General features: G+C 39.4%; 1 protein-coding gene across 50 annotated transcripts in view; it reads right to left on the reverse strand.

Moving 5' to 3' along the window:
* The window catches only part of neb (nebulin), a 224,129-nt gene that overhangs the window by 161,954 nt on the left and 39,281 nt on the right, over positions 1–22,894 (reverse strand). For all 50 annotated transcript variants that reach the window (XM_033024768.1, XM_033024762.1, XM_033024753.1 and 47 more), the window contains 15 exons: positions 21,968–22,066; positions 20,511–20,615; positions 18,991–19,098; positions 16,077–16,190; positions 14,211–14,408; positions 12,894–13,001; positions 12,596–12,694; positions 11,031–11,135; positions 10,369–10,476; positions 7,372–7,683; positions 5,185–5,391; positions 4,822–4,926; positions 3,763–3,870; positions 3,229–3,540; positions 2,247–2,453 (listed from right to left, as the gene is read on the reverse strand). In XM_033024768.1, the coding sequence (XP_032880659.1) occupies positions 2,247–2,453; positions 3,229–3,540; positions 3,763–3,870; positions 4,822–4,926; positions 5,185–5,391; positions 7,372–7,683; positions 10,369–10,476; positions 11,031–11,135; positions 12,596–12,694; positions 12,894–13,001; positions 14,211–14,408; positions 16,077–16,190; positions 18,991–19,098; positions 20,511–20,615; positions 21,968–22,066 (2,295 nt within the window). The remainder of the gene's footprint in view (positions 1–2,246; positions 2,454–3,228; positions 3,541–3,762; positions 3,871–4,821; positions 4,927–5,184; positions 5,392–7,371; positions 7,684–10,368; positions 10,477–11,030; positions 11,136–12,595; positions 12,695–12,893; positions 13,002–14,210; positions 14,409–16,076; positions 16,191–18,990; positions 19,099–20,510; positions 20,616–21,967; positions 22,067–22,894) is intronic.

Here is a 22,894-nt window from a genome sequence, read left to right on the forward strand (position 1 = left end):
TTGAATGTGTTTAACAAAGAATAAAGGGGTCAATCATAGAGTCAGAGTGCATGGAAATAGGCCTAATCGGCCCAACTTGCCCTTGCTGACCAACATGTCCCATCCACACTCATTCCACCTGCTACAGTTTGGCCCATATCCCTCTAAACCTATCCTATTCATGGTACCTGTTTAAATGCATTATAAACATTGTTATAGTACCTGTAGTTTCTTTCAGCTCATGAAAAAAATCTTAAATTATGAATCATAGTTTTTAAATGTTCAACTTCTCATAATTTTTGCTAACATTCAAACAGTACATGCAGCTTTGAAACTGAAAGTCGGCTTTGGTCTAATAAATGTGTTATCCAGCACAGCCCACATCCTGTGCTGAGTAGGGTGGATTTCAGGGCACTCTACTGTAGCTATGGTGGACTCTCTGTGGCTCCTGTTGGTTGAGTGGCATCATAGAAACAGCAAAATAAAGTCCTTTAGTCCACCTTGTTTGTGCTGGCCACCAGGCACACTGCTGCTTAAATCCACTCAGACTCCCATTAATTTCCCACTCTCCAAATTTTCCTACCAGTCACACTTACATTAGACTTGAGAGGAAAAAAGTGAAGGTCTAGGCCTGTCTTCACACAATGCCCACCATCAACAAGGAAGAACTATATCTCCACATACCCAACCGAAACATGGAACATGTACTAAAGAGGAAGACACGAAATGCTGGGATAACTCAGCGGGACAGGCAGGTCTCTGGAGAGAAGGAATGGGTGACATTTCAGGTCGAGAGACTGAAGAAGGGTCTCGACCCGAAAAGTCACCCATTCCTTCTCTCCAGAGATGTTGCCTGTCTCGCTGAGTTACTCCAGCATTTTGTGTCAATCTTCGATTTAAACCAGCATCTGCAGTTCTTTCCTACATATACATGCACTAAAGAGATACTGATTCTCCATGAACTCTCCAAATCTACTGCTAGGATAAGCAAACCAAAGTCAGCATTTTGTTCCAGGTTTATGTATCTAACATTGAAGTCTTAATTACAATCAGAGAGTTCCTAAAGCCAAATCCCATCAATTGCTGCTCAACAGCTAACTCCATAAACACTCTATTTTGGGCAAGAGAGGTGAACTGAGAAAATAATCCATCAATGTTATCAGAGCCTCTTTAATAAAATAATGTAGCATCCTCAATGCCTCATGCAACCCCCTGACCCATGACCACTATAAACAAAGAAGAAGCATCTTGGAAGGCATTGAGAACTTCGTTCAATTGGCCAGATCATACAGAAGCCCAATGTAAATGACAAATGGAAGGCATCACCTCCAACATTTACAAATATATGGATTATGATGCAGGCAGCCATTCAATCCACACCAGTTCCCAACAAAATAATATCAGTCTCATTCCCATCTTGGCCAAGGCATGACTTACAGTAGCCAGTTAACCTACCACCACATCATTAGCATGTCGGAAGAAATCAGAGAACTCAGTCGAATCACGTACAGTTGTGGAAAGAATGTGTTAACTCAGAACAGAAAGCATCCAAGGTCAGGCTAGAACCTCATCTTAATCACCATGCCTCCCTGATAAGCAGTCCTGCCCCACACAGTGTGCAGGGTCCACATTAGCCTCTTCAGCAATCTCAGAATGCAAAGAGCTGTGATGGAAGCAAATCAGCCGACACCCTGAGTGGCTGCCTCAGAGGCAGATAGTATGTTGCAAGGATTTACTATGTGGGAGGACTGGGTCTATGTTAGAAATAGTCAGGGATCGAGCATAATTGTTCACATACAGCAAAAGAAGGGCCCACTATTTTTTCTCTCGCTCTTCATTCTCCTCCTATGGCCAACCATACTGCAGGAATAAGTTAAGTAACTTAGCAATGTGTTTCCTTTGGGATTCTCATACAACGTGGAATATGTATAGGCAGTTCCAGAATGGATTAGCAGCACCAGGTGTTGCCACAATTGGTAGGAGATACATTCTGTCTTCATTCTAAAAATTGCATTTGGCCAAGATACAATTCCACACTAGCTAGTGTGCAGCAATACACCCATTTCTAATGCCCTCCTGTCACCTGCCTTGTATCAGATGTATCACTGGACATATAAATGTCCCATGGCAGGAAATTCAAGGACAACCTCTCTTCATGCCAAGGCACTGCATCATGCACCCAATACAAAATAAAGGAATAGCATTTTAAATCATTTGACCAGCGACTACATGATGTACAAGACTGATAATGAGATGTAGTTACTCACGTCACTGAGCTGCTTTGTGTTGCTTGCTACCAGAAGCATGTTCATGGAGTCGGGAATGCTGGTAAACTTGAATGTGTCTGGATGCTGACGGTATCCATGTTCATTCAAGGCCTCTGCCGCTTTCTTGGCTTTCTCCACGTCTAGTGACCCGATGGGGACCCAGCCTATTCCCTTCTGCCAGGAATTGTAGTCCTGCCTGTACAAATTCTGCCAAAACCAAGAATTGCGGAAGTATTTGAGTAAACGGATTCGTACAAGGCAAAATGCAAGAACAAAAAGTGTTATGATCCAAATGACCGCGGACACTGAGACTGCAAACTAAACTGGTTCCAAAACTGAAAACACGATGCATCTTCCTGGCCTAATAGCAACATGGTTCTTAGTGGATAAAAGTAACTTGGATATAGATTAGCAAAGATTTAACAGAATTGCAGAGGTAATTTAAGGAACTGAATGACCTGCAGATTTTTAGATTGGGGTCATCTATTTCAGATAGAGATTTCTTCCTTCAGAGCATTGTGACTCTTTCGAATTTCCTACTCCAGATAGCTGTCAAGGCAGTCGTTTAATATATTCAAGGCTGAGCTTGACAGATATTTAAATTACAGTCAAGAGGTTCAAGGGGAGACTGGGATAGTGATGTTGCCTTGAATCAATCCTGATCTTATTGAATATCAGAGATGGCCCAATTCCTGCTTCTATTTCTTGTGTTTGTATATACCTTAAACAAAGCATGAAAATGTAATCCAGAAGCTAACCTGCACATTTACTCAAGATTAGAAATAAAATCTGAAACTATTTTGGATTTTCTGTGGTGAAAGAAACATGAATTAATATTTCAGGGCAATTACCTATCAGAGCTGATTGTCACAATAGATCACAGATCTGACATACCAACTCTGTTTCTCTCACCACAGACGTTGCCTGAATCTGCTGAGTATTTGCAATTAACCCATAATTTTCATTTAACATTGTCACTTACTTCACTTTGTATGTTCATCATGTTCTTGGACAGCACCACACTCATAGTATCAGGAAGGCAGGTGTAGTTGTGGATCAGCTGCTTGTAGTTAGTATTGCTGGCCGCTTCCTGTGACCTTTTGGCCGCAGTGATTGCGATCATGTCCATCGGTGCATGATATTTAGTCTTGCTCTTCTCATAGTCCTTTTTATATTCACGGTCAGACTGAATCTTGGCTACGTGCATGGAATGGACCAGTTTGGGGTCATCCTTGAGGCTGCGGAAACCCACATGTTTGCCCTTCGCCTTTTCATAGGCTTCTTTGTACTTGTACTAGAATGAATAGGAATGGATTTAAAGAGAGATCCAGATTCGATCATGTGAATACAATCAAATATGTCAGTTAATTTACATTTTACTTTGAAACACATGAACATTTTGTGGTTCTTTCTTGTGGAAGTGTTGGAATTTTGCTATTTTCTCATATCAACTAATTAATTGATTTGTATTTTATGTTAAAATCCATGAACCAGAGTCTAATCGATGGTAACTTACGTTACTAGCAATATTTCTTGATGCTTTAGCTGCAACAATAGAGATGGCTTTAGGATCAAGGTGATATCCTTTGGCCAGTGTCTTCTTCCAGCTATTCTTGTAACAATTCTGTAAAGGAATAGAGAAAATAATTTTTAGGGACTACATATTTCTATTATTTTGATATTGAATGAAAATTATTAATAGATCCTTTGAAATAATGACCTCTTATACAACGGTTTCTTCCCAGCTGTTAACTGAGTCATCCCGCCACAACTAGAGAGCAGCCCTGAACAACTATCTACTTCATTGGTGACCCTCGGACTGGATAGACTCGGCTTGTACTCGCTAGAATTTAGAAGATTGAGGGGGGATCTTATAGAACCTTACAAAATTCTTAAGGGGTTGGACAGGCTAGATGCAAGAAGATTGTTCCCGATGTTGGGGAAGTCCAGGACAAGGGGTCACAGTTTAAGGATAAAGGGGAAATCCTTTAGGACCGAGATGAGAAAAACATTTTTCACACAGAGTGGTGAATCTCTGGAACTCTCTGCCACAGAAGGTAGTTGAGGCCAGTCCATTGGCTATATTTAAGAGGGAGTTAGATGTGGCCCTTGTAGCTAAAGGGATCAGGGGGTATGGAGAGAAGGCAGGTGCAGGATACTGAGTTGGATGATCAGCCATGATCATATTGAATGGCGGTGCAGGCTCGAAGGGCTGAATGGCCTACTCCTGCACCTATTTTCTATGTTTCTATGTTTCTATTCCCTTAACTTGTATCTATGCAAGGTAAATGGCGCAAATGTAATTATGTATTGTCTTTCCACTGAGTGGTTAGCACGTGACAAAAGCTTTTCACTGTACTTCGGTAAACGTGATAATAAACTAACTAGCCTAAACTAAACTGGCAGGACTTAATAGGCCAACCTTCCTCCTCCTGTGTTATTATTGTCTAAAATGTGTAAATGTAATTGGCATTTAACAATGTTAAATTTAACTGGCTCTTAAAATGTTAGTACAATCTGTAACAAACCAGAGGAATAATTCAAGTGGGTAAATGCCAAGGAATGTGGTCCTTACATCACTGAGGTTGATAGCATTGTACTTGGACAGAATAAACTGAGGAACATCCACGGGCAGGTTGTACTTGTGCTTGATCTCTTCGCCTCCAGATCTGTACAATTTCTATAAAGAGGGAAGGTCAAAACAGAAACAAAAGAACACATTAAATATTGTAAGGCTGAAATGGAAACAGGAGACAGAAGGCCCGGATCGGCAGGATATATGACAGATCTAGAGGAGGCTTCTGAAGATTGTAACATAGAGGTATAACACCGGTACTCCCAATTTCTTTGTATCCCATTATTCCCATAATAGCTGTAGCAAGGCTTAAGTCTCTGAGAAATTAAACCACCAAACATTATTTAGTGAAGGTCCACTTACATCATTGAGCTGCAGGGCATTGTTTTTTGCCAGCACCATTTCCACAGAGTCAGGCACACTGGTGAATTTGATGGTGCTTGGTGGCACTCGGTAATGGTGTTCATCGAGGACTTGTCCAGCCCTCTTTGCTTTCTCCACATCTATCGATCCCAATGGGCTCCAGCCAATGCCTTTAAACCAGTTATTGTAATCGAGTTTGTAGAGGTTCTGCATGCAAAAAAGAAATGATGTTAAAATTGGAGCATTAATTGTCCCGTCTCTCCACAACCAGATCAAACAATAAACATTTTATTGAATTGTTCTATAAAGCCTCAGGAGCTAATTTTATATATGATAATTTTCCAAATAAAAGTGTTCATAGGCGAGTATTATTGCAAATATGTTAATGGCATGTTTAAATCACAGCATTGTAAATCTTATGAGTAGCATTTCTGGTGCAGAACTTCACGAGACAAGAGTTTGTGTTGCTGAGTTGGTCTTTTCAGCTATCATCTGGTTTCTCACATTTGTTTTCATCCAACAAAACATTTACAGCACAAATGGTGCTCTAGAAAGTTTGCCCTCTTGAACTACTTCACCTCACCTCACAAAATAGTCTTCAGGTATAAGGTTTTTTTCATCTGTAACTTTTAACTGGGAAAATGTAACTTTAGGTATTAAAACAAATTCAGGTATTGGATTTAATCTATTGGCAACGTAGCATGAATTTGCTCTTTTCTAACAATCTTTCCACAAAAAGACATTTTATTACTCACAACAGACATAGAAATATTAGATTGCTGTTTACTTTAAACAAGTCAACAATAATAGTTCATAATAGATTTATGCTTCACACACACACATAGATAACAAATTCAGTTTTGCTTGATATGCAATCCATTCTATGACGGCAGTGCAGTTATTGATCTTCCGGCAAACAGAGATCTTAATTTCCTTTGGACCTGTGTTTTGTTGATATTAGAAATTGAATTTGCTACTCTCAATGATTCTTAACTATTTGTCCTCTGGTAGCCCCACAACCATCCATGAGATCCATGTTTTTAAATTGTGCATACCTTCACCTGACCATGGACAATCTTGCCTTCAGATATCTAGGTCTACTCATACGTGTCCCAGCTAACCCTCTAATCCACATATTTAACAAAGCTTCTGATCATCTACGCTTCCTCATGTGGCTACGGTCAAATTTTAGCAATTAAAGTTTTAGAAAATATAACAGTAGAGCACAGGAACTGGCCCTTCAGCACAAAATGTCCATGCTGAACATGATGCCAACTTATTACCTCTGCCTACATAAGATCTGTAGATGGTTTATGCATGCAACCTATAATGTAGCTACCTCAATACCACTAACCACGCCCAGTCATCTCAGTATAACTGTGATATCTTCCCCTTGCTCCTCCCTTGGTTCCAGTACGCCTGAAGACTAGATGCAGTCAGTACTGGGACGTGTTTGACATGTGCCTTTATTAAAGACTCAGTAAAGTTACAGTGTGTCAGACTGGACTCCTTTACAAGATCATTACTGCATTCCCTGCATATCTATGTGCCTATCTAAAATGCCACTATTGTATCTGCCTTCACCTTCCCTGGCAGCACATTCAAGGCATCCACCACTCTGTGTAGTAAATATGCCCCACATTTACCCTCATTTAATTTTTTTGGTTCTCACTTTAAAGCTATGTACTCTAGTTGTTAATATTTTCAATTTGGGGAATAGTTTCTGACTGTCTACCCTATCTATGCCTCTCATAAATGTATATACTTCTGCCGGGTTTCCCGACAGCCTCCTTTTGTGATGCACTTTGGATATTTCACCGCATTAAAGGCACTATGTAAAAGCTATTGCACTGATTATTCCCTTCTCTCATCTTGATCTGTACATGGATTGGACCAGATCAAAGTTTTCCTTACTCATTACATTAATGTAAAGAGAAAATTTACTTTTAGGTGCTAAGATTTGATCCTCTTATTCTGAGTAAAGGAAGACAAGTAACCTTTGAGCTTTTAGAACTACACTAGAAGTAATTTCAAAATCTATGCTTTTCAAAGGTGCAGTCTCTATGTCCCTTTGTTCAAAAGCTGGAGTGGTCCACCAGAAACAGAACAGAGAAAAGTAGATAGGAGGTAAATGCACCTTAGGCAACAAACAGGAAATTAGATTTTTCGGCTAGCTTTCTGACTTACATCGCTCTGTATGTTCATCATGTTCTTGGACAGTACTAAACTCATGGCATCAGGCATATAGGTATAACTGTGGGGCGGTTTGTTGTAGTAAATATTACTAGCCAGCTCCTGTGACTTCTTGGCAGCAGTGATGTTGATCATGTCCACCGGTGTGTGATACTTGGTCTTGCTCTTCTCATAGTCTTTTTTATATTCACGATCAGATTGAATCTTGGCTATACGCATGGAATGGACCAGCTTGGGGTCATCTTTGAGGCTACGGAACCCAACATGTTTACCCTTTGCTTCCTCGTAAGCCTTCTTATACTTAATCTGTGAAAGGAATCATTCAAATGACATTAGAAAATATTATGTTATGACTACTTATCTCAGCATTAAAGCAACCGGCCATTCTAACATGGCCACAAGCAAATTTAAATGTTGCTGGACCATTTGCTTTTTCTAGGCAGTAATTGGCAATCTCATAGGAAACATCACAGCATTTGTAGTGAAATTGGACTTTCTAATATTAATTTACCATGTTTGGATGTAAAATCTTTTTTGATGTTTTGATGTAGCAGTAATATAGTTTGGTCAAGCATTAAATCTGATGAAATATAACCATATAACCATATAACAATTACAGCACGGAAACAGGCCATCTCGGCCCTTCTAGTCCGTGCCGAACACGTATTCTCCCCTAGTCCCAACTACCTGCACTCAGACCATAACCCTCCATTCCTTTCCCGTCCATATAACTATCCAATTTATTTTTAAATGATAAAATCAAACCTGCCTCCACCACCCTCACTGGAAGCTCATTCCACACAGCTACCACTCTCTGAGTAAAGAAGTTCCCCCTCATGTTACCCCTAAACTTCTGTCCCTTAATTCTCAAGTCATGTCCTCTTGTTTGAATGTTCCCTACCCTCAGTGAGAAAAGCTTATCCACGTCAACTCTGTCTATCCCTCTCATCATTTTAAAGACCTCTGTCAAGTCCCCCCTTAACCTTCTGCGCTCCAAAGAATAAAGACCTAACTTGTTCAACCTTTCTCTGTAACTTAGTTGCTGAAACCCAGGCAACATTCTAGTAAATCTCCTCTGTACTCTCTCTTTGTTGACATCCTTCCTATAATTAGGCGACCAAAATTGTACACCATACTCCAGAATTGGCCTCACCAACGCCTTGTACAATTTTAAAATTACATCCCAACTTCTATACTAATTGCTCTGATTTATAAAGGCCAGCACACCAAAAGCTTTATTTACCACCCTATCTACATGAGATTCCACCTTCCGGGAACTGTGCACAGTTATTCCTAGATCCCTCTGTTCAATTGCATTCCTCAATTCCCTACCATTTACCATGTACGTCCTATTTTGATTTGTCCTGCCAAGATGTAGCACCTCACACTTATCAGCATTAAACTCCATCTGCCATCTTTCAGCCCACTCTTCCTAAACTGGCCTAAATCTCTCTGTAGACTTTGAAAATCTACTTCATTATCCACAACACCACCTATCTTAGTATCATCTGCATACTTACTAATCCAATTTACCACACCATCATCCAGATCATTGATGTACATGACAAACAACAGTGGACCCAACACTGGTTCCCTGAGGCACCCCACTAGTCACTGGCACCCCACTTGTCACGGGTCTCCAACCTGACAAACAGCCATCCACCATTACTCTCTGGCATCTCCCATTCAGCCACTGTCAAATCCATCCTGCAACTCCACCATTAATACCCAACAATTTAACCTTCTTAACCAACCTTCCATGAGGAACCTTGTCAAAGGCCTTACTGAAGACCATATGTACAACATATATGGAAATGGTGGACCAAAATAAATTTCCAAACAATGGAAGACTACCTTTATGAAATTCTATAACAGCGTTATCAAACCAATGTGCAAAATCTACTTCACAAAGAAACACTCTTTAAATACTCCAAATTAATAAACAAACTACAAATATTATATATATATTTGGAAATTTCCAAATATATATATAAATAATTGTAGATTGTTTATTAATTTGGAGTATTTAAAGAGTGTTTCTTTGTGAAGTAGATTTTGCACATTGGTTTGATAAAGCTGTTATAGAATTTCATAAAGGTAGTCTTCCATTACACACAATGATGGTTCCCTTCTCTCTCAAACCTCAATAACTCTAAACTCCCAAAGGTGCAGCATTCACAGTTAAAATAAAAATATGAATTTGAAATGGATGTACATCATATCAGCTCAAGTCTACCAACTCACTCCTTGCTGCTGTCTCCCTACTTTATATAAGGACTCTACTTACATCTGCCCTTGATGACATTAGACTTTAGACTTTAGAGATAAAGCACGGAAATAGGCCCTACAGCCCACCGAGTCCGTGCCGACCAGCGATCATTGCATGCACTAGCACAATCCTACACATTAGGGCCAATATACTTTCTGTTTTTTTAACTGTAGCCAATTAACCTATAAACCTGCACGTCTTCAGAATGTGGGAGGAAACTGGAGAAAACCCACGCGGTTATAGGGAGAACGTACAGGAGAAACACCGTACAGACAGCACCCATATTCAAGATCGTACCCGGGTCTCTGGCGCTGTAGGGCAGCAACTCTACCACTGCGCCATTGTGTCGCGTAGATATTGCTGACAATGTTATGATCCTTATTACCACCAATATAGAGCCAATTCCTTTATGATAAAATAATTTGTTTTAATTATAATGGCTTGCCCAAACTTAAAAGTAACTGTATGAAAAATACCATGTATCCGTTTTTCATGTATAGTAGCTTCTGAACGTTTTTATCGTCTATGGCCTAAACTTGCATCAAACCTGGAAATGTTGTTTCTTTGTGCTAATGTCAAAATCAGTACCCAAGTTCAATAAATTCAATCTCATCTCCAGCTCTCTTTCTACCTTAGCCATACCAGATGCTACGAGGGAATGTAAAATAAAGAGGGAAGAAATGTAATAGAATAATAATAATCTTTGAATATTGCATACTTACATCACTAGCATTATGCCGCCAAGCTTTAGCTGCAACAATTGGAATAGCATCATGGGTGAGGTGATATCCCTTTGCCAAATCTTTTTTCCATGCTTTTTTGTAGCAGTTCTGCAAAGAAAAATGATATTTAATTGAATTTACTCATAAAGGAAGCATACAAATAAGTGTAGAATTACATACATAACAAATGTGCATGTGTCATCGAATCATGCAGCGTAAAGATGAGGCCTTTTGGCCCACCTCGTCCATGCCAACCCTGATGCCTATCTGCACTAATTCCATTTATCTGCATTAAGCCCATACCCCTTTACACCCTTCCTATCCGTGCACTTTTAAACAATATAATTTTATCTGCCTCTCCCAACTCCTCTTGTTCGTTCCAGATTATCCAACGTCCAGCTCGTTCCAGATTACCACAACCCTCGTTGTGAACTATTTACCTCTCAAATCTTGTTTACATTTCTTTCCTTGGATCTTAAACCTCTAAACAGCTCAACATCCATCCTGCCGTGGCCCATTGGAATATTTGATGCTTCATTAGATCACCCCTCATTCTCCTGAACTCTGTACCTTTGTTCATTTAGATCGCAAATGACTGTGGGTTTATTTGGTAGAAAAGGTGGCAGCATTATTAGAACAGATCGATTGAAAGAGATACCTACATCACTGGCATTTATAGCATTCATTTTGGCTAGTAGAATTTCGGGGACATCTGGAGGATAGCTATACTTGTGCAAGCTCTTCTCATCCTTAGCTTTGTAGTTTATCTAGAATTTTTAAAAAAAGACACATGTGAGACTGCGGTGTTTAGACATTATTAGCATTTACAATAACTGTTCAGATCAGCAGGCTGCCAAAATTGGGAAACTTACAAATGAAATGTGAAAACATATAAAGAAAGAAAAATGTCAGGTAAACGGGTGGCATAACTTATGTTTCACTTTTATTATTGTATCTGTAGTATTGTCCCGAAAAGATCAAACGCATAGGATCACTTTAACTGCTGTGCCATGCAGTTTACAAAGCTTAGTGCATGGTCTGTGATCAATCAGTTTAACTGATACAATGGTGAAGAAAGGATAATATGAAGATGTGCAAAAACACCATGATTCTCCACAGACATGCGGAAGAGCATGTGCAGGTCATGGTGAGTATTATAGCTTATGATGCTCTGTAGTTAGTTTACAGTACTCACTACAGTAGTCTATCACGATGCTATAAGCAATAATAGCACTATCTACATTTTTTTCTACAAATGCGCCAGAAAGTCTTAAAACTGCAAAGTTACAGTAAATATAAAACAAGGCTGAATGATGGACCTGAGTAAGATAGATATCAAATCCTATGTCTAATATTTGCCCATTGACAATATTTGGCATTGAGGCATTGTCTGGAAGGCTGGAGAATCTGCTCCTGTTAGGGTAAAGCAGTGAATTATTTTATTCATGATTTCCCTCAGTATGGGATTATGTCTATAGCTGGAGGGTGAGGCAGGAAATCATTGTTACGAGGCTGTGGCGGACAATTCCACGTCCGCTACAAGGCAACGTTTATTTCCATTGTGAACTAGTTTATTTCCTCTCCAAAGGGCAACTGTGAAAGAAAACTGCCTTTTTGTAAGTATTCCCAACATGGTTTAACCAAGAACAAATGACACTGTGAAAATTATAGGGAGACAAAATATAGGGAACATTAAAAAGAACAGTATTAATAATAAGTTTTCACTTCAATCACCAACCTTATTTCTTTCACCTGGGCTTTTAGAAATGTTTAACCCATGAATTTGTTAATTGGGAAGTTTGACACCTAAACCGTAGTACATTGAATGCAAGCTACATAAGCACATACCTTTCATATCTGGTGTTAAAGATAACTGATCAAATATTTAATTTCACCAGGTTTTCTATTAAAATAAAATAAATGTTTTGCAATATCCACTGTCTCATAACGTTATTAGCAACAAGCAATTCCTCTCAGGTACGCTGCATGTCAAGCGGCATCCATGAAGAGAAAAGATTGGTTGACATTTCAGTTTGAAATCCCTGCATCAGGACCTCAGTTGACCATTCTTTCTCCCCACAGGTGTTATTCAACCTGTTACGTTCCTCCCACGGATTGTTTGTTGCTCCAGTTTTCAACATCGGCAGCCTCTTGTGTCTCCGTCTTAAACTGTTATTATTCCTGATAACCTACAGAGAAGAGCTATTCCGAGTAATGTTCTACTTACATCACTCCGCTGTGCTTGATTGATCTTTGCCAGCAGTGTTCCTGGGGAGTCCTCTATTGAAGTGAATTTAAACGTGTCAGGGGGCTGGCGGTATTTTTTCTGCAGGGAAAAAGTAAAGACCATTTTACTGAACCCACTGTGCTTTCTGACATTAAATTCTGTACGGCATATTGGTGGATGCATTCTTTAAACACATGTGTTTTTTTTCTCCATCCTATTTGAATGATGAATGTTTGAAGGCTGCTGTGGGAAAAGCCAAATCCAAAGCTAGCTTTTGTGCTTCCGTGCGGTGACCTACCTCATTGAGGATATCCATAGCCTTCTTGGCCGTCTGAACATCCAACGAGCCGTAAGGAGACCAACCAATGCCCTTTTGCCAGTTGTTGTAATCTGATTTATAAAGAACCTGTCATGAAAATGCAATAGAGGGAATATGGTTTACCAAAGGTTAAATGCACGAAATATTGAAAATTAATACTGAAACTCTAATGCATCAAATTTCTCCCTTGCACAATATCATATGCCAGAAATACACCGACCTTATCCCAAGTGATAATGGAAATTACAGAAATTTCCCAATCTGACGGCCCATTGTTCCAATCTAGCCAAAAAATAATCGCTTAAGGCTAATTCCATGTCAAGTCGGTAGTTCTGACAATGGAGCACTCAATGTGCTCATCTGGCTAGTTTTTAAACATGATGATGGTTTCTGCCTCTGGCACCTCTGTCAATTGTTATTTGAGTAGAAACAAACTTTTTGTAACTCGCTGTTAAATGTACTTCAACTCACTTTAATTTATGCTCATAGTTGTTGATCTCCCTGCTGAAGAAAATAAATCCTTCCTAGTCAACCCGCCTAGGCTTGCCAAAATTTCATATATTTTGATCAATTTTCCCCTCAGCCTCCTTTATTCCAACTAAACTAAAGCCCTGCCAGGTTTTCCACCCGACTGCAAATCCCTATCTCTGGCAACATATTTGTAAATCTCCTCTACATCCTCTGGTACATCAGATCCTTCCTGGACAGGGTGATCAGAATTGTACACTGAACTCAAACTATGCCTAACTAGTGTTTTACACGTTTAGAACTCAGAACGTAGAACATAAAACAGTACAGGACAGGAACAGGCCCTTCGGCCCGTAATATCTGTGTCGAACATGGTGCCAAGATCATCTATCTGCGCATAATCCATATCCCTCTATTCCCTGCACATCCATGTCCCTATCCAAAGTATCTTAAATACCATTATCATGTTTGCCTCCACAACCACACCCGGCTGTATGTTCCAGGCACTCACTGCCCTCTGTGTAAAGAAACTTGCCCTGCACATCTCCTTTAAACTCTGCCACCTAACTTAATGCTACACCCTCTAGTATTTGACATTTCCATCCTGGGAGCAAGGTCCTGACTACCTACCCTATATATACCTCTCATAATTTTATATACTTCTATCTTCTGAATGGATACCATAAATAATTTAAAGAGAAAGTAACAAAAATGATACAAAGCAATAGGTAACATACTAACGTACTAACATTTCTGACAAATCCTCCCAGTTCGTATTTGCAAAATTTCACAATGTGGTTTAAACTGATGTGTTAAAGAGGTGCTTACATCGCTTTGCAAACTGTAGGCATTCTTCGCCAATTTGAGAAGCAAACCATCAGGAGGCATAAAGTAACGACCTTTTGGTTGCTTATAGTTGGTGTTGCTGGCAATATCTTGAGCCTTCTTGGCCTGGGAGACGTTGATCATGTCAAGTGGAGTATGATATTTGGTCTTTGTACTTTCATAGTCTTTTTTATACGCACGCTGAAGAGAGGAAATAAATGTGGTCAATTTTGAGTTTCTCTGCAAAATGTACATTATTGAAACTTGAAAAAACAGCAGTATCCAATTTACATGCGAGGTAACGAGCTCAGACATGTCAACAGTTCACGGATTAATTTGGTTTAGTTTAGTTCAGCTTAGTTTAGAGATACAGCGCAGAAACAGGCCCTCCGGCCCACTGAGTCCATGTGACCCCCGTACACTAGCACCATCCTACACATTAGATAGATAAATAAATAGATAAATACTTTATTAACCACCTTTTCAAGGAAATTCAGATGTCCTTGCAGCACACTAATAAAAATACAACATAACATTAAAGAAGAAATGTAACATTAAAACATAAAAACATTAGGGACAATTTACTATTTTCACCAAAACCAAATAACCTATAAACCTGTATGTATTTGGTGTGTGGGAGGAAACCAGAGCACCCGGGGGAAAATCTATGCCATCATGGGGAGAACATACAAACTCCATACAGACGACACCTATAGTCAGGATTGAACCCAGTCTCTGGCACTGTAAGGCAGCAACTCTACCATTGTGCCACTGTACCCCCTCTGGCCTAGAAATGGGTTGCACTGTTATATTTGTATTTATGTGTTTTTGCCATTAAGTTGGAACATTCAAAGTGTGAAGTAAATAAATATGATTCTAATGAAAATTGTTATGTACATCTCAAATGTATAAATATATTTTAGGTTTGCCTTTCATTAAATTTCATTTGAATCCAACTGTCTGCTGGCTAAAGGAATGTTTTTTTTATGCCTGTGAATTAGTGAGCATATTAATATTATCTGGAGATAGATACAACACTGAATCAGGTCTTTGAAACATTAAATGCAGAGATGCCTGATATCTCCCCCCCCCCCCCCCACCTTGGTGCCAAGTTTAGTTTAGATGTTTAGAGACGCAGCATGGAAACAGGCCCTTCAGTCCACCGAGCCCATGCTGACCATCAATCATCCACGTACACTAGTTCTATGTTATCACAGTTTTGCATCATACAGACTAGGGACAATTTGCAGAAGCCAATTAACTTCCAAGCCTGTATTTTTTTTTTGGAATGTGGGAGAAACCAGAGCACCCGGAGAAAACCCACGTGGTCACAAGGAGAATGTACAAACTCTGCACAGATACAACCTGCAGTCAGGATTGAACTTGGGCCCCAGGCGCTGTGAGACAGCAGCTGTACAGCTCCTCTGCTTCACTAAAGTCTTTCATGGAAGGAAATTCACCTCTCTGACCCAGTCTGGTCTATATATGTACTCATTCTGAAATGATCTAACAGCTTATAGGAAAATTAAGGATGGACAATAAATGCTAGCCTTGCCAGCAAACTCCACAACCCTTGATAAATAAAGAAATGTCAGGTGATTGTAGGACTAACTAGGGAAATTGCACTTTCCAGTAAGTTCATATTAAATGAGCTGAAAGAAAGCTGGAATTTCACCATATTACTTTGAATTTCCTCATGCCAATGTGCTGAAGTGCAATTTTTTTCTTAGCATCTCAATTAATAGCATGTCTGAAATGGATAACTTAATATCAGGAAGAGCATGTTTTAATCTATGCTGTGAGGCTCCATTGAAGCCACATCAAGCAGTTTAGTGCTCGTGTCCCAAGCTTAGGCCTTTTCCCACTCACCTCACTCTGCATCTTTGCCACATGCACAGAGTGCAAGATCTTAGGGTCGTCTTCAATGCATTGAGCTCCAATGTGTTTCCCGCGAGACTTTTCGTAGGCTTTCTTATATTTCACCTAAAGGAGAAACATTTCCAGCTTTAATGCAACAGAAACACGATTTCAAAATGGTATTTAAAATCTAACTGTAATTATTTTACTTATTCTTTGCAAGCAAATGTTGTTGAGAAAGTTAGATAAGGAAAAGCCAGTGTAGCTCCTAGACTAAGTTCAGTGCCAAATAAACTTGTTCTGTCTTGTCTTGGCAATCGCCAACATCCAATAAACTAGTTCTAATGAAAGATCACCATCTTAAAACTTGACACATTTTTTGTTGCTTTCTCTCCATTAGATGATGGATTAGTATCTTTCAGGTACTTCAAATACTTTGTATTTTATTTCAAAGAAACTAAAATGTGAATCTTTCTAGTCTGGCTCCATGAGGGCTGACACTAGTAACACCACGGATAATTCAGACCCGAGAGATTGCTTCCAATCATTTTCCTCTGAACAGGAGAATTGCTTTGGAAGTACAGACACTCCCTGGGTTACATGAGGGTTGCAAGAACTGTCTGTAACCTCTAAGTTGGAAACACTATCAGCTGAGATCACAAATGTTGCATTTGTCATTTACACAACTACATATTTGTGCAGGTCATAGATAATTTTAGATCTTAGTTGGACCTTAGTTCTAATTAATTATTTAGTGCTGATCTGTACTACAGATTCTAAACATGCGGAACTACAGAATGTCTGGCTAATAAGTTTCAAGCTATAGTTCTAGCTGTACCACTGTGACTCATGAGCGAGACCTAACTAACCAGTCGGTTTTCTCTCATCCATCAGTTTTGTGAGTGAATCTATTGTAACGCCTAGGTTTGTAGGCTATATTCTACACACCAATCTTAACAATCTTGGACTGCATTTTCTTAATCTTTTCTATTCCGCATCCATCTCTGATCTTACAGGTTTATTATTTGCATTTTCCACTGCATTCTTCATCGTGCATCATTTTATTACTATTATATCTTTTCAATGCATCACCGGGATGATCTTTGTGGTTCACCAAGCAGGGTTTCCTGTCTTCTGAAGATCGAGACAAAAAGCTAGAATAACGCAATGGGTCAGACAGCATCTCTGGCAAAAAGGAATAGGTGATGTTTCAGGTCTGACCCTTCTTCAGAGTGAGAGTCAGGGGAAGGGGAACACCTTTGCTCCGTCTGCCTGGACCTACCTAAACCTACACTTTAATTCCCCTTCCCATTCCCACACTGGCTTTTCTGTCCTGGGCCTCATCCATTGCAAGTGTAAGGCCAAATGCAAATTGGAGGAACAGCACCTCATATTTTGCTTGGGCAGCTAACAGTCCAGCCGTATGAACTTTGATTTCTCTAACTTCAAGTAACCCTTGCATCCCCTTTCTCTCTGTCCCTTCCCCACCCAAGTTGTACTAGCTTCAAAGTCATCTTATTGAGTACTATTGGCTGTAAGTTGTTTTCACCTAGCTCACAGCTATCAATGGCCTTTATCATCGTTACTTTATTACATACCTTTCATTCATTTGTTCTATGCCTCTCGATATCACCATCTTTATCTCCTGTTTCCCTTTCCCCTGACTCTCAGTTTGAAGAAGATTCTGGACCCAAAACATCACCTATTCATTTTCTCCAGAGATGCTGTCTGACCCGTTGAGTTACTCCAGCTTTTAGTGTCTATTTTCAGTTTAAACCAGCATCGACTATTCCTTCCAACACATTTCCTCTCTTCCCATCATTTTACAAAAACAAATGACTGACTGATGACTGGATCAATGAGAGTCAACGTCTCTGAATATAGGCCTGTGTTATGCCATCTCTCTAGCCTCAGATAAAGAATTCACTAATTTTCTATAGAATAGACACATCCAGAATATGACCCTAGCATTTTATGGATCCAGTTGGACAATCTGCTCAATTATAGCAATTTACATAGATTTACAAGGATCATATCATGCAGAGACATCTACATCCTCTGAGCCTGCAGATGTGGCACACCATACATTTGCAATACATTATATAGACATGCCACTAAGACAACTGGGGAGTTTAAATTCAAATAATCAAATAAAATGTGGAATTACCAGATTGTCACAAAAAAAAACAACGTATTTTTCACTCATTGGAAATCAGCCATACTTACCCTGTGAGTGATATGTAAATCATATTTTCTGATATTTATACACAACACGCTCGAGGAGGCCATTTGGCCCATTAAGTCTATTCTGGCCAATGCCAAACCCATGAGTCCCACTCCCACATTGATAACCTATAACGTATTCTCTCACACATGTCCACTAACATCTACCCACCCCAATTCTCTCACTACCTTACTGTAGAAGTAAGATACAGCAGTTAATTCACTTAACAACCAGCACATCTTTGGGATGTGAGAGGAAACCAAAACAGGAATACCCATGCAATCAAGTGCAAAGCCAACATAGATAACACTGAACTCATGCCTCGCTATTTTGTTGACCATCAAGTGCCGACTCAAATGGCCTAATAATCCTTTCAGTTCAGGGCGTAAATAAGTTTACTAAATGCTGGATTTGCCAGAGATAACCAGATGATGTGAATAAACAAATAAAAACAAAGAATTTGTAAGTATAACCCATAAATTCAACCTGATCCATGATAGCATACAAAATATTCAGCCCCCATATTTCTGTTGACCGTATTCAACACCATTTTCTTTACTTTTTTAAATATTTACTCACTTCCCCTTAAATGTATCAATATAATTCACTTCAACAACGCATATGATAGCAGTTCCTATATGACTTTTAGGAATAAACCATTTGCACCTCATGTTGAGCTGGGAAAAACTTGCAGTTACTTACATCACTTGCAATATGTTGGTGTGCCTTAGCTGCTATAATCGGTATGGCATCCATTCTGATATTGCAGTGCTTGGCTTTATCGGTATTCCAATTATATTTGTAGCAATTCTAAAAAGGAGAGAAAAAAAATCAGGTCATAAAACAGGACAGTGCTTTATGCCCTTTGAATGATCGTACAAAGGAACGTTTCACCTTAATAGGATATGATCCATAGGCAGGAATTTAAACCATTAAGAATTACAGTTTGGTGAAGGAGCCAATTCCAAAATGTAAATTTCCAGGTCTTGTAAAACTGGGACAAAATGTGGGAATCTAACATGCCCACAGACCATAGAAAAATCAGTTTAAAAATAAACTGAGATCAACGTGAACACTACGATATGATGCAAATTCATGTATGTATAGCATCCGAGAATGTTAGAAGAATTTTTGTACAGTTCTTGTTTTGTATCTATTTTTCATTCAGAATAAAGTTTGTTTTGATTTTAAAAATTGCATTTCCCAAGTGTCTCATCATCGTTACAGATCGAAAGGACATACTCCCAATGTTTCTCCCATTGTGATGTGAACTGAAATATTCTACTCTGTAAACCGTGCTATTTCAAGTTATCTCACCAACATGTTTCCTGTCCTATAAAATGTTGGGGCACAGTTCCTGGTTTAGTTTAGTTTAGTTTTGAGATACAGCGTGGAAACAGGCACTTCGGCCCACCGAGTCCACACCGACCAGCAATTGTCCATACACTAACACTATCCTTCATACTATGGACAATTTACAATTTTAACAGAAGGCAAATTAACCTACGTTTGTGGAATGTGGAAGGAAACCCGGGGAAAACCCATGCAGTCATGGCGAGAACGTACAAACACCGTACAGATCCCTGCTTTTGTCTATAGTCACCGTGCTAATTAACCCTTTTATGCTTGCGTCCTTTCCCTCAGCTTATTAGAAACACTTATTAGAAACACTCTAGCGGCACTTGCTGTGTATGGCCCATTGACACAGATTTGGATCACCTAGGGAGATAAGAGATTGCCTGTCCATTGTTGAGAAAGATAGACACAAAATGCTGAAGTAACTCAATGGGACAGGCAGCATCTCTGGAGAGAAGGAATGGGTGACATTGCAGGTCGCAATCTGAAACGTCACCCATTCCTTCTCCACAGAGATGCTACCTGTCCCGCTGAGTTACTTCAGCATTTTGTGTCTATCTTCGGAGTAAACAAGTATCTGCAGTCCCTTCCTACACATTGTTGAGAAAGCCTTATGTTCATCCTGTTGAAGGGAGTGAAGATGAAAATTACCCCAATTAATTTGAAATTAATAAACAAATGCTGTTTAAAAGAGTATATGAAAAGCGGCATTCCACAAAATGATTCTCCACTCTTTATTTTGGGAGTTCATAAAATTATAGCGTATTTTGATACCAAGCACAATTCAAACAGCGATTCATTCATCCTGAGATTCTTTGTTTAAAATAATCTCACACAGCCAATTTAGGAGTTCAGTATCTACTTACATTGCTTAGATTGTAGGCATTCACTCTGGACTGGATGAAAAAGGGATCATCGTGGGGAATGTTACATTTGAACTTTTTCTTCTCATAGTCTGCTTTGTAATTTAGCTGTAAGAGAGGACAGCAAGAATAGCAAACAATTCATTGAATCTCTATTGTATAACTTAAAACAAAATGTAACACAGATAGTTTGCTCGGTTTGCTTAGCCCTGCTGGGTCTCCCGGTTGCTAACAATTTTAACTTCCCTTCTCATTCCCACCCCGACCTTTCAGTCCTGGGCCTTCTCCTTTGTCAGAGTGCCACATGCAAACTGGAGGAATAGCACCCCATATTCTACTTGGGTAACTAACAACCCAGTTGTATGAGCATTGAATTCTTCAACCGTTAGTTACTCCCCCACCTTCTCCATTTTCCCAGTGCCCCATATGGTACACACTTATTTCTTCAAGTATCCCGCTCCCCTTTCCGCTTCCCCCCTTCCCAATCCCTCCCATCTAGCACCCAAATCCCTTGCTCTGGCTTCATATTTCACCCCTCCTCTCTCCTTATCTCACACCCTTTTGCCTCCTTTTCATCTCCAGCCTTTGCCTACCCATCCGCCAAACAAACCTACTGACTAGTATCCACCTTGCCAGGCTTTGTCCCACTTTCACCTCTTTTCCAGCTTTCTCCCCCCCCTACTACAATCAATCTGAAGACGGGTCCCCACCAAAATGTCACTATCAATGTCCTCCAGAGATGCTGTCTGTCTCGCTGAGTTACTCCAGAACTTTGTATTTTTTTAATACACATCACCAAAAGCTAGGATAAGGAAAGCACTGAATTCAATAATTACACCATGAACTGATAAGCAAAGCTTCTCGTTATGTATTTAGAATTAAAAATGAAAATAGAGAATGCTGCAAATACTCGGCCAATCTGGCAGCATCCATGGAGAAACAGAGTTAATGCCGATAAGCTTTCACCAACTAAATTGCGGGAAATGTCTCCATTTCTTTTTCTCCAGGTGCTGCTTCATTTGCTGAATATTTCCAGTATTTTCTGGATATATTTCAGATTTCCAGCATTTTTTATGTTTTAGTTTATACTAGACCAAGTGCAGACCAAGTCTGCTTCCCCAACACACCCGTTCCATACCCGTAGCCCTCACGGGAGGCGTGGTCATCATTGAACTAAATATTTCCAACATTCAATGGGTCCCATCTTTGTGATGTATAAGTGAAAGATGGCATATAAATGCAGCTCATAAAATCATTTGGAGACCATGGACATTTTCATCTAACCATTGGAAACTATACACCTTCTTATTTTGGAATTACATTTCTAGCTAAGGTTGTATAAAATCCTAAGCTATGCATCTGAAATTAGTATCTGCAATACTTTCCAAATGGATATTGAAAGATCATTAGGTCAAGTTACAGGAGGAACAACAAAAGCAATATTATTTAAGAATACTTACGTCACTCAACTGTTTGGCATTGATCTGGGCTTGCACCATCACTGGGGAATCAACCACTTGAGTGAACTTGAGTTTATCAGGATGCATTTTGTAAACTGGCTGCAATTCAATCAAATTAAACAAAGGTCATTCATATGTTTTTGGAACAGACATATTTTAAACCATTAATATCTTTTCATTCATGGATTTAAATATGCGTGACTTCACCAAAACTGAAAAATAACTGAGCCCTTTCATGATTTATAAGTTCATAAGTGATAGGAACAATATTAGGCCATTCGGCCCATCAAGTCTATTCGCCCATTCTATCATGACTGATCTATCATTTCCTCTCAATCCCATTCTCCTCCTTCTCACCATAACCCCGACACACGTACTAGTTAAGAATCTATTAATCTCTGCCTTAAAAATATCAGTTGACGGCCTCCACAGCGTCCTGTGGCAATGAATTCCGCAGATTCCACACCCTTTGACTAAAGAACTACCTCCTCATCTCCTTCCTAAAAGTATGTCCATTTATTCTAAGGCTATGATCTCAGGTCCTAGACTCTCCCAATAGTGAAAATATCCTCTCCACATCAACTCTATTCAGGCTCTATTCACTATTCAGTAACTTTCAATGAGGTCCCCCCTCATCTTTCGAAACTCCAGCGAATAAAGGCGCAGTGCCGTCAAATGCTTATCAAACATTTGTGTATTAATTTGAATCCCTGGGGGAAGTCTAAACCATGTAAAGCCTCTTAATTTTGTACAACTGTGAACACCAATGAGAAGCGAAATCTTGTGTGGAGAAATTGGGTTGAAATGGTCGGTTTTCTTCTAAATTTGTAAGGTTTATTATTCTATTCAACCCTCATTGTAATGTGATCTCCAACAGGGTAGGATCTTAAATTTGTAGTTGTATACTAGCAGAATGATCTAGGTATT

Source organism: Amblyraja radiata, chromosome 7 (genome assembly GCF_010909765.2).
Source record: "Amblyraja radiata isolate CabotCenter1 chromosome 7, sAmbRad1.1.pri, whole genome shotgun sequence".
NCBI lineage: Eukaryota > Metazoa > Chordata > Chondrichthyes > Rajiformes > Rajidae > Amblyraja > Amblyraja radiata.